This window comes from Drosophila kikkawai, chromosome X (genome assembly GCF_030179895.1).
Source record: "Drosophila kikkawai strain 14028-0561.14 chromosome X, DkikHiC1v2, whole genome shotgun sequence".
Taxonomy (NCBI): domain Eukaryota; kingdom Metazoa; phylum Arthropoda; class Insecta; order Diptera; family Drosophilidae; genus Drosophila; species Drosophila kikkawai.
In genome coordinates this window covers 24,415,508-24,428,341 of record NC_091733.1, presented here as the reverse complement: position 1 = coordinate 24,428,341, position 12,834 = coordinate 24,415,508, and the positions used below count along the sequence as shown (strand labels likewise).

Genomic DNA, 12,834 nt, shown 5'->3' with positions numbered 1-12,834 from the left:
CGTTAATTGATTGCAATTTGTTTATGTAAATGCGAAAATGTATGTGTGTGTGTGTTTTTTTTTTTCGCCCCTTCATTGTTGTGCAAATTTCGTGGCGGTCTCATGTGTTTTTTGCTGATTTCACCAAATTGTCTCATTAAGCTAAATCAATAAATTAATAATTATCACTCACCCCTTCCTCTTTGCCTTGAAGCAAATGCACGGCCCCGGAACGCTGGATGCCTGGCAGAAACCACATCGGATGGGTGAGCAGCAGGCGCTCCATCAGTCCCAGATCGCAGGGCGGTGAATTGTCACTGGAATCGTCACGGCTACTCTCACCACCGCCCTCATCCTCATCCTCGGCCTCCACGGGTTCTTCTTCTTCGCCATCCTCGCTGGATGTTTCGCCCTCGGCTAGGATGCCGCCCTCGGAACTGGACACTAGGGATGTGCGAGACTGGAAATAAATATTAAAAAATAAAATATATATAATGTAAATATTAAAAATATACCATATATGTATAATATAAATATTAAACAAGAGAAAAAGAACTATTGCCGCCGATTTTCTAGATTTGCTTTTGCCTTCGAGTCAACGCTTAGGATTCCCAACGGATTCTAGCTTAGATGGAAGGAAGGAAGGTAGCAGTATCTTCCTTCCTGCTGCTACTTATATTTTAAATTTGGGTTTACAAATTTTTAAAGATTTTTCCTGTAAAGAAAAACCGCCTAAGGAGCTGTTCCTTGCTTGAAACACCTACACTTGACCAAGTTTAGAGCCCAGTTTGTTAGTATCCTTCTCCTGCTCGACACTCGACACACTGCCTTGGGCCATTTTTGCTGTAATCTCCGCCAGCAAAAGAGAGTGCAATTCCATGTTGGGATGAAATTTCTAGAACTGCTATACAACTTTAAGGCTAGTCGGGAAATTTTGCAGAGGAAAGCCAAGCAGAAGCTGGAGCTGGCTTTTAGCCGCAGGCCTGGGTTTCGACGGCGGCAAACAAAGAGGGAAATAAAAACAGAAGAGAAATTCTGTAGCGCGTTTGTAGGCGTTTTTAATTGAAAATTGCCAAGGGCTGGCTTTTGAAGTTCCCTCTCTCTCTCCCTGTGTGTGTGTGTGTGTGTGTGTGTGTGGGAGTGAGCATAGCATACTTTCCAGCAGCATCAAAAGTGCAGCCTCGCATGGGGGATGGTGTCCTTTTTTGGTTTTGATATATGTACATGAAAATATATATATGTATATACAGATATACCCCTGCTATATGTCACCCTCTGTCACAACGATAATGTTGATGATGATGTTTGCCAAGTGTAAGCGATGCCAGAATTGATGCCAAGGCAAACTGCTTATGCAAATGTAGATTATTCGAACATAAATAGGAGCTCTAGAGTGAGTAGACCGAGGCGATACCCTGGGGAAGCTAATCAAAAGATAAACGATGCTCGCACATGAATTTCAATGAGCCAGAGCTAAGGGTTCAGGCTTCACAAATGATGATAGGAGGCTAATGGTGATGGTAACAAATGTAAAAGGATTTATTTCAGTTTTTTCGGGGAATTTTGTAAATCAATATTAAAGATTAACTTAGCTTTTTGCTGCCGGGTATCTCATAGTCTATCTTATTCTATATCTCTTTCCCCCTCAGCTTTTTTCTTTGATTTTATATTTTAATTCATTTTTTTTTTTGAATGTCCCCTCTTGAACCATACTGTCAAAACATTCCATTGATCCAAATATTTGCACTGCCGGACGCATTTAATTTAAAAACGTTCGAGATACTCCCTTTCATTAGCGGGATGAAAAGCAACAGCCAACGGAGCGTGTTTTGGCTTTGGGACAAAAAGTCGAGGGCTTTTTCCGCGCTGCTTTCCACACTTTCCACTTGGCTCGTTACCACTAACAACACCCACGGATCCGGATTTCTTTTTTAAACCCTTAAAGAGACGAGGAACTTGTTGGAGAGAGAGTAAGCAACACAAAAAAGGGTCACGCTGTGGCACTAATTGAGTTATTTCTGCCTCAGTGTCAAATTAGGTTGCCTGGTTGCTGGCTCACCTTTTTTGTTGATACCACCTTCCAGATGCATATCGCACACTCTAGAAAGACTATATATATTCGCTTTTGTAAATTTGATTTACGCGCCGGCAGCGAATTTTAATTTTTGATGTCATTTATTAAACGGGTTTTGAAGTGGAGATCGAGTTCCAGCTGTCCCTTTGGCTTCTGAGGCATTAATCATACGCCATGGAGGCAGCAACAGCCGCATCACCAGAAGCAGGAAATGAAGCCCAGAAGCTGCCACAGACAGCCAGACGTCTCCTTCAAGACCAAACGCAATGAAATGGAAATGCAAAATGTTCGCCTGTTTATTTGCCAACCATTTAAATGCGAGTAAAAACAGAAGGGAAGCAAGCAGTAAAGCAGCAGAAAAAAAAGGAAAAACGTTAGCAGACAAACAGAAGCAACTGGAGGGGGGGAAAAAAAAGGGAAAATTGCACAAATCCCTTGAAGAAATGTTTGAAATTTTTCAAAGCTCACAGCAGGAGGACCCAGCGAAAATGTTGCGAAATTATGCTTAAATCAAAAATCACAGCAGCGGCAAGCGAGCACTGCGGGCGACCCAAAAGGACGAAAGGGACCACCAACCCTTGGTGTCCTGGCGGCAGAGTGCGAGAGGTGGGCGTACAAATGCTGCGCATATTTTATACCCTGCATTAGGTCTTAAGTATTGCTTATTACGTCAGCAGCAACGGTGCGGTGCGGTTGGGTCCCTTTTTCGCCTTTTTCTTTTTTTTTTTGGCTTGCCAACGAGAACTATTTGAAAGTTGTGGAGTGGCGGTGTTTAGAAGGAGGAGGAATGCAACTTGGGTTTCTTCTTTTTTTTTTTTGGGGGGTAGAAAGACACCCAATGATAGTCATTTACCGGACAGAGTACCCTCCTAATGGGCCCCAGAGCCCCAGAGGAGACACGCGGCGGGGTCAAAGTTAAATGGTTTCAAGTCAAAGCGCAGCAGAGGTTTGACCTTAGGAGGTTTTAGATAGTTCTTTGAAATTGTATTAAGTAAACAAAAAAAAAATAATTTAAATATTATTTGAAATAAGATATATTACATTTTTAAATGTTATATATTCCCAGAATTTTATTTAACTTATAAAAGTAACAATTAGGCACTCAGGAAAAATTAAAATAATATTTAAAATGGTTTTCTTAGGTGAAATATATATTTTGAATAGGTCAGAAACATTATAATAATATTTAAAATAGTTTTCTTTGGTGAAATATATATTTTAAATATTATTTAGAATTAAAAATATTAAATTTTGAATTTTATATTGTGCAAAAAAGTATTTCATTTATTGAAATTTGTCTTTTCTTTAATTTAAAAAATAAGAAATATTAAATATTTAATTAAATACAGTGTAAATAAAATACTTCATTTATAAAAGCAACAATTAAGGAGTCAGGTAATTTGTTTAAAAAGGGTGATAACCTTTGAAACCCTCTTTTTCATTCATATATTTCACAAATTCCATGTAAACTATATAATAAAATGTTCTTTAATAATTTTTAGATACCCTTTTCTTACAAAAATATAGTTTCATGATTTACTCAACACCAAAACTAAGCTTATAATTGTATTAATAACCCAGCTTAGTTTATCACATCTCCCGAAAACATATAAACCCATAAAATCATAGTTATACCAAAAAGCCTAGCTTAGTCCCAACGATTTGTAGTGGAAATCCAAACAAAATTGGATGCGCAAATAACCTCTCAGATGGATACCGGACCCGGACTATCCTCCATTTCGAACAACGCATTTTATCATCCCCAAAATATTCCTAAGGCTCTAATGCGATACTTATTAAGTTAGCCCTCCGAATTTTCCCCCTCGCATATTATAGCTATTCCACTCACTCATTTGCTTACAGATTTGCCGGGACACATATAAAAAAAATAAAATAAAATAGGAAACATGCAGGGATATCTCTCTAATAGCTTGATGTTTTTAAGGCTCAAATTCTTGCTTTCCTCCTGGCCAGGGTGCAGCCACCCCCAGGAGTGGAAAGAATAACCCAAGGTCTGACTTCTGAGTAGCCCGGCTGCATTTTTGAGTGGCGCACAGAGGAAATTCAAGCCCGAGGAGGGTTGGTGCTGACTTTCCCAGTCCCTCGGGCACTCAAAGAAAAAGGATTTACAAATTAAAAATTTATATAATTTTTTTTTTAAATAGCAACAGATAATTAAAGGGGACTTTCTTTCTTTTTTAAATTAGAGAGGGTGTACTGAAGATACATTTACCTAGTATATATCAATAAAAAAAATATTTTAAGAGAGCTTTTTAATTTTTATAATATTAATTTTCATAATTTTAACTTTTACAATATAACTTTTACAATAATAATTTTTATAATATTAATTTTGAATAAAATTAATTTTTAAAATATTTATTTTAATAATAATACTTTTTATAATATTTTTGTTTGATTATATTAATTTTTAAAATATTAATTTAAATAATATTAATTTTTAAAAAATTAATTTTTATAATATTAATTTTAATAATATTTATATTTAATAATAATAATTTATATATTTTTTTTTATAATAATAACTTGTAATAATATTAATTTTAATAATATTAATTTTAATAATATTCATTTGTATAATATTAATCTTTATAATATTAATTTTCCTATTAATTTCTCTCTGTGCTTTTTGAGTACTCTTCCTGCTTTGGTGGTGGCTCATGTGTGTTTGATTTTGGCTTCCAAAAGGATCTCGTTATGTTGGGCAAACAGTCGCGACTTTAAACTGACTGTAGCTGCGCCATATACATATGTATATATTTATATATATATTATACTACATACCATACATATATCTGGCATTGCAACAATGGCTAGCCAAGCATAGAGGGTCCTGGGCCAAGGAACAAGGGCAACACTTTCACGGTCATGAAAGCAGCCGGAAGCAGACTGAGACTGAGACGGAGACGGAGACAGCGTGTGGGAAAGGGGGGAGAAAGCAACCAGACTAAGACGACAGACGAAGAAAGTAGTATGCCGGGCTTCCGTTCTGGCAGCTGTTGAAAATGAAAATCATTCTCAGACCCACCTTCCCACCTGCCACCTTTCCTTTCCCCCTTTAGAAATATCGGCAAACAATTGTCTGAGACGGTGTCTCTCTCTCTCTCTCTCGTGCTGCGACTCTATCTTCTTGCCAATATTGGTGGAAATACTTTTGGCCAAAATTCAATGGCAATATAAAAATTCCCAGCCATTGACAAAATGCCCGTCGTCGTTGTCCCCCAAAAAAATAAAAGAAGCATTTAATAAATTACACACACAACAAGAAGGGAAGAAGGAAAGAAACTATTTATTTGACGCCGCCCAAAAGCGGGCAATGAAAATTGTTCAAATGCGACAAATGAGAGCAGGAACTGGAAAATGGGAAAAAATAAAATAAAGACAGAGGAAAACGGAAATGAAATCAGCCAACAAAGTCCGTTGGATATTTAAGAAAATTTTTTGATTTAAAGAAAAAATTAATTTGCTTTGAGTTAATTTTAAATTAAATAAGTAGCTTTTAATTTTGGAAAAATTATTTAGCTTTGAGTGAATTTTAAATTTAATAGCTTTCAATGTGGTTATTTAATTAATACAAATAACTTAACAATATTTAATTTAACTAGAAATATTTTTTGAAATTCATTCCTGAATGTTTATTAATTATTCTATGATTTTCTATGATTTTTCTATGTTTATTTTTTAGACCTCTTAGCTATAATTTCCCATAATTATTATTATTTTTATTTGTCTCCCTGACATTATTTTAAATTTTTACTTTTTGTAATTTTACTTTTTCTCAGGCTGCTTAGTATTTTTAAATAAATAAATAATAAATATTTTCAAATCTTGTATTTTTTAAATATTTTTTTTAGCATCCTTGATATCATTATAGGAATTATTTCTTATTTTTTCAGGCTTCTAAGTATTACTAATTAACTTTTTAAGCCTCCTAATATTATTTGGTATTTTCTCTCGCCTCCTAATTATTATTTTGAAGTTTTCTTTACTCTCCAAATATTTTTACACAAATTTTTCCAACCTCGTGGGTATTATTTATAATTTTTTCAATCGGCTTTGAGTTAATTTGAAATATTCTCACACCCTTTCCCTATATGGCCTTTCCCTTTTTGGCAACTGTTCAGCCGTCCGATCAAGATATAAAACATAATACAATATATAAGATGGGGTGTGTGTTTGTGTGTGTGTGTGTGTGTGTGTGTGGGTGGGGCGTAAATCCCCGCATAAAGCTTCTCTTATCGGGGCCACAGGTCTTGGCGTGAAATTAATTTCACAAAAATCATATATACACCGCCATTGTTCCCACAAAGCTGATTATCAGACCCACTGTGCACGGTGGCTGCCATTCTCTGTGCTTCATATATATAAAAAAAAAAAAAAAAAAAATATATATATATATATACATATATATAAATAAAGAGAAAAATTTGCCCTTTCAACTAATAGTTTGACAAAAGGTGAGAGCGATAAGCCGCCGTGCACGTGTCTCCCTTTCGCCATCTCTGTGGCGGTGGCCGTGCATGCGGGCAAATTGCACTCGAGACTGAGTTATTGCCTGACGCAGGGCAGCAACAGATACACTGGGAGAAATAGGAAGTTAATAAAAAAAAATATATGAAAAAAAAATAAGAAAAAATATATTAAAATTAAGAAAAAATATATTAAAAAAAAATAAAACAAAAATATACAAGAAACAAGATATATAAAAAAAATAATAATAAATAATAATAAAAAAAAATATATCAAAAAAATATATGAAAAAAAGGATATGAAAAAAATAATGAAAAAAAAAAATTTTAAAATGAACAAAAAAAAATAATAAAAATATTTATTTTTATTTATTAATTTTTTCCAGAACTCAATCTAAAATGTAATATATTTTTTGCAACACATTTTTGAGATATTCGACTTTATATAACTTGAAACATTACTCTATCTTTCAAACTCCTACATATTTTTCCTCTGTGCATAACAACTACACAGCAACTAGCAACAACAACAACAATAAGAAGAATGGCAAAGTAAAACGTGCACAGGACATGATACGACAGAACAGGAAGGCAGAGGAAACGGGGAGGGCCAGGGATCAAGGGAGCAGCGAGCGACCGAAGCGAGTGCAGCATCCGTGGAAATAAAAGATAAATAGCAGCCACGTAAAATGTTGTTGAATGTTTTAAAAAACCATAAAAACCACAGAGAATTACATTTAATGGCAGCAACGCGGCGGCAGCAGCAGCACCAGCGGGAGCCCCAAAAAGTGGACAGGGGAAATGGAGGAAAAGTGGAGGGAAAACCGCAATGGCAACAGCAGACGCAACAGCAGCAGCAGCTAGACATCACATACACACACACGCCAAAAGGCAGGAGTGTGTGACACATGGGTGTGAGTTTCGAGTGTGTGTGCATCTCCCAGAACCCATATTTATTATATAACTGGTAGAGTCGTCCTTTGAGGTCCCTTTCGAGTGCACTCGACAAATAAATCTTTGGCCAGAGAATATAGAAATTCTCCTTGGAGAATCAAGTTAGTTTTAGGTTGTCTTGAAAGTTAAGAACTTTTTGGAACTTGAAGGTTTCTTAGGGGAAATTTTTCTTGGTTTTCAAAACTATAAAATAAATAAAGGATTAAATTTAGAAAATTATATTAAAGATATTTTTACGAAAACCCCTTTTCGTTTCAGTGCCACAAAACATTTCCATTCTGTCAGCAGTGAGTGTTAGTTTAGGGTTTGGGGCTTTAGAGCTAATTGAAGCGCCATGTTGTCGATTCGTTTGCAGCCCATCCATCCTGGCATCCATCCATCCATCCATCCATCCATCCGTCGCACTATGAATGCATAATTAACAAGCAGGAAATTCGGCAACGCTGCTTCTCTGCTGCTGCTGCTGCACAAAATGCAAGCAAAAACGGAAACGGAAACGCTTGCATAATTAACAAGCCTCTTCTTGACTAAATGGGAAATTTTGTGAAAATGGCCAACAGTGCCTTAAGCTAGCAAACAAATTCTAAATACCAAATGTCCTAATGGGAAATGCAATAAACATTCAGCTCAAGTAATAAGCCGGGCCCATAAAGTGAGCCATTAAATGGTCAAGATGTGAGACGAAGACGAGACAGTCTTCTGTTGGGGGGGAGGAGAAAACAGAACAGAACAGAACACTTACAAGGACCTCACAGCGTTGGGGATGCTGTCAAAAAGTCAAAGCCATTAGGCACACACCAAAGAATATGCGTTCGAAAAATTGAAACCCGAGAAGACGACAAAGTCGCACTCTGAAACTAACGCAAATGAACAACGAATATCCAGGACATACACACTTCATTAGAGGGGACTTTGGGGACTTTAAAAACCTGGCTAGAGGAGACCGCAGGACATGTTTCGGGTAGACAGACGGCTCATTGGCTTTGACAGGACAGGACAGGATAGAACAGGACCAGGACACAAGCACACAACACACTGGCATAGCCCTTCGAGCCTTATTGCTGCGGTCGTCTGTCGCAGGTCGCCGCATGTCGCTGCATGTCCTTCTCCTCCCTTTTTTTTTTGTTTTTTTTTTTTTTTGCCCCACCTGACAATATCAGCAAACATTTCTTGCCTGACAAGCAACAAGAAGCAAAAGCAACAACCAAATCAAAAAAAAATATATATATAAAACAAAAAAAATTAAAGGGAGCAAAGGTAATACCCTTTAAATTTGTACTAAGTTTTTGTAAAAAATGACTGTTCAGCGAGTCTAAAGCTAGCAGCTTATGTATATTTTATTTTTCTAAGTTTTACTCATTATTTTTAATATTAAACATAATTTTTAGCAAGTTAAAACGTGAATTTAACCTACAAAAACCTTAAAAAAGATTACATATATAAATATTTATATAAATATCATAAAATATCACAAAAATTAAACCCTTTTCAAGGACCAAATCTTTCCAAATCCAATTTAATCATTTTTCTTACCTATTTATTTATTTACCCCCCAAAAAAGGGTATCCCAAAGGCGGCATAAAACCCTAGAAAACCTAGAAAACCCAGAAAACTCCCCAATGGACACAAGAGAGATGCTTTAAGCCGCTGACAAAGCTCTACTAATACCGCTGCAATTAGCAGACGTGTGCACCTGTGCAAACAGCTGCCCCCCAACAGGATCACAGAAGCGAAAAAGGACACGGTACACAGGTACGAGGAGATGTCCACTCGACATGGCCCGCAGCCAGGAGATTAGAGGCAAAGTTGTTTATGGCCAAAGGAAGGTGACCGCCAGGGGCCAGGGGATAAAGCATAATGAAAGTAATAAAGTTGCCCAGTTCCCAGGCTCAAACTCAAAGAGAGAGTCCTGATCGGCGACGGGCGATAAAAACTTTCGAGTTTGTGTTCACCCAAACCCACACTTCCTAGCCAGAAAATGCATGAGTTTTTCCGGCACCGCAACATCATTCCTGCACCGGAAAATATTGGCCAGAAAGGACAACACTTTCCAACCGGAGACCAGACGCTTTTATCGCCCATCGTTGATGTTCGCTGTTGTTTTTATTGAATATTCATAAATGGCCAAAAAGGAGCAAGGCGAAAGGAGCCAGGAGCCAGGAGCCAGGAGAGCCAGTAACAAGCAGCCAGGAGCATGAAGAAAAGGATGTGTGGATGTGTGTGTCCAGGCCTCAGCTGTTTTGGGCCTGTCTGGCAATGTTTGAAATCAATATTTTATGCCCAGCTGCTGGTCAGGCAGAAAGAGGAAATGCACTGGAAATAATAGTACTTAATGTTGAATGAAAATTAAATGGAAAATCTTTTTTTTTAAGATTTTTATATATATTTTTAAAATATATAAACTGAAGACGACTTTGGTAATGTTGCTAAAGGCATTTAATTTACATTTAAGCTAAATTTTAAGCCTTATTTTGAAGGCTTAATTATTTGAGATATGGCACCTTAAAATTCTCAAGTAAGAATTCAGCAATAAACTGTTGCATTTTCTTGAAAGGCTGCCAAATTGTTTAAAGTTTAATTTTTGAAGAAAACAAATAAAACTTAAGAGATTTCTTGACTGAATAAAAAATCTATAAAATTGTATAGAAAATTTATATATATTTTTAGAATTTTTAGTATATATAATTTTTTTTTCAGTGCCTACAGCAAGTGCAACAGGAGGAAGTGCAGCCTGCTGCAAATTAAAATGTGAACACATGTCTCAGTCTGAGTCTGATGCTGGCCACACCCCAGACGATAGACGATTTCGGCTTGGACCATCTCAATTGTGGTTGCCACGCCCCAGGCACTTCATCCCATATACAATATATATATATATATGTATAGATGTAAAATCCATCCTTTGAATCTGGTTAGCCAAGATTTCAAGCAGCTCTCCGTAAAAGAGTATGGTGGTTTTTTGGGAAATTATTAAGCAATTAGAACGCATGACTGACTGAGTGGATGTTGCTTGCCTTCTGCATAGCAACGCATATCAAATTAACTAACAAATTGACTTGTCAAACTCTTTTCTGAAGGAAATTACAAACCATTAGGCAGCTGGACGAGACGGGGGGCCAAAGGATTCACAGTTATTAATGAAGAAAGTCCCATAGAATAAAATAAGAAAGCTTTTACCGCCAGAGCACGCACGACCAGCTCACAATAATGAGAAAACTGTAAGGGAAATGTAAGGGGGGGAAACTCCAATGGGGAAACTGAAGCAAGCACTAAGGACGAAAGGACGTGTATTGTAATTTTTATTTTCGTAGAAAAGACGAAATCATTTGATGCGCACTTTATGGACCCGACAGAACATAATCATTATTATTTTGAGGCAACACGTAGCAAATTATGAATGAATGAATGAAGAAATGAATGAAGGAATAAATGGATGGAGGAGTACATGAACAGAACCCGAAACTCAGGCACTTAGGGCCCATTGGCAGGCCTTGGTAATTGGCAGCCACATGTGGGAAAGCTGCCCGGAATGAAGGCGAAAAATGTCTATGGGTTCTCCAAGGACTAAAACCGAGTAAACCAATGACAACCCAACCTCCCAGCCTCAGGAGATGTCTAACTAGGAAAGGAGAAACCGTGCATATGGTGCCCCTTTTGGATTCGATTACTTTTCTAATTTTTAAAAAATCTTTTTAGAAAAACTCACCTGACTGAGCTCATCCCTTGAGCGACGCGAGCACTTGGGCAACAAGGCCTCCATATCATCCTCAAAGGCTCCTCCTCCATTGTGTGCCATATCCACCACATCGTCCGTATCCGCATCTGGATCGAGGGTGCTGCTACGGCGGCTATCGCCATTCTGGCTTTGGTTTTGATTCACCACATTCGAGGCGGATGTCATGGAGCTGGCCACTCCGTTCTGGCTATTCGGATTCTTGTTGTTGTTATTATTATTATTATGGAGATTGGCCCTGGCCAGGACACTCAGCTGCTGGTGCTGCTGCTGTAGTTGAGATTTCTGTGGCTGTGATTGGTCGCCATTGTGATGGATGTTGTTATTGATGGTCTTGCTGATGGCGGAGTCCACAGAAGAGGCTGCCTCCAAGGACGAGGCCGTGGTGGCGCCTACAGAGGGTAGCGGTTCGCTGGTTCTGAGGGAGGGAAAAAATAAAGAATTAATTATTAATATGACAAGAATTTTATAATTTTAAATGTTAAATGGGAAAAACCCATTATTATAATAATTATTTATATTTAATTATATTTTAATACAAAGTCTTTGGGTGATTAAAAAAATATTAAAAATATTTTAAAATTAATATTAATATTAAAATAAATAATTTCAAATATATTTCAGTTACAGTAAATAATAAATAAATTATTTTAAAATCTTTGGGTGATTATTAACATGATAAAAATATTTAAAAAATATAAAAATGAATTTTTAGAGTATAAAATAAATAAAATAAAATAATTTAAAATATATTTCACTTATAATAAATATTAAATAATTTATTAAAATTAAAACATCGTAATTTGTTTATAAAAATAAACAGTTTTTATAATTATCTGCATCAAAAATACTTATAAACCCTTCAATCTCTCAACTCCTGGAAGGTCTCTCGTCTTAAGTCTTAAGTCTCAAGTCTTAAAGCCTAAGCCCACATCCTTAATCCCGAACCCATTTGTCAGCTGCCAGTCCTTGGGCACCCTCAGTCGCCTGTCAAAAGGTTAATTTGCGACACATTTTCTTTTATATTTTCCTCTTTTTTTTTTTTTTTTTTTTTGTGCGAAGCTAAAATTCTAGACGAAGGTCGCTGGGACTTGCACATCATCATGACGCCTCAAAGCGGGCAATTTTACGCCATTTTAACAATATTTCTACGATAGGACACAAATGTTATTAATGAATGGCTAGAGAATAGATGGGGAGAAAGAGAGAAAATAAAGTGACAGAAAAAAGAACTGCCGGCATGTGCCCGCTTTCTTTTTCCCCCCCATTTTCTTGCTGATGGATCACACCCACTACTTAAAGGACGATGGAAAATGTTCATAAACAAGAAGAAGGCGAAAAATGCTCGTCGCAGCCATATGACAAGTTGTCAAACACTCTGACATAATCATGTCAAATTAACACGAAACAAACACGGACGCCAAACCGCATGCAAGGACCTTCTTGCTTGGGTGGATAATAAAACACTTTTCAGAAATTAGGCGGCCTATAAAAACTCAAGGACATGAGGCGGCTTGAATTTATGAGGATTTATAGAACAAACAAAAGGCGAAGCGATAAACAAAATAGCAAAATGACAGCTGGGGTTGGGAGTGGGTGGTGGG

The 12,834-nt window shown here is 36.8% G+C and overlaps 1 protein-coding gene across 7 annotated transcripts in view; it reads right to left on the bottom strand.

Annotated features, from left to right (window-relative positions):
- Nucleotides 1-12,834, bottom strand: part of spri (Src homology 2 domain-containing protein sprint) — a 112,593-nt gene that overhangs the window by 25,532 nt on the left and 74,227 nt on the right. For all 7 annotated transcript variants that reach the window (XR_011445581.1, XM_017179783.3, XM_017179789.3 and 4 more), the window contains 2 exons: nucleotides 11,204-11,648; nucleotides 173-439 (listed from right to left, as the gene is read on the bottom strand). Coding sequence is in view for 6 of the 7 variants with exons in the window: in XM_017179783.3 (XP_017035272.1) it covers nucleotides 173-439; nucleotides 11,204-11,648 (712 nt within the window). In the remaining variant the exon portion in view is untranslated. The remainder of the gene's footprint in view (nucleotides 1-172; nucleotides 440-11,203; nucleotides 11,649-12,834) is intronic.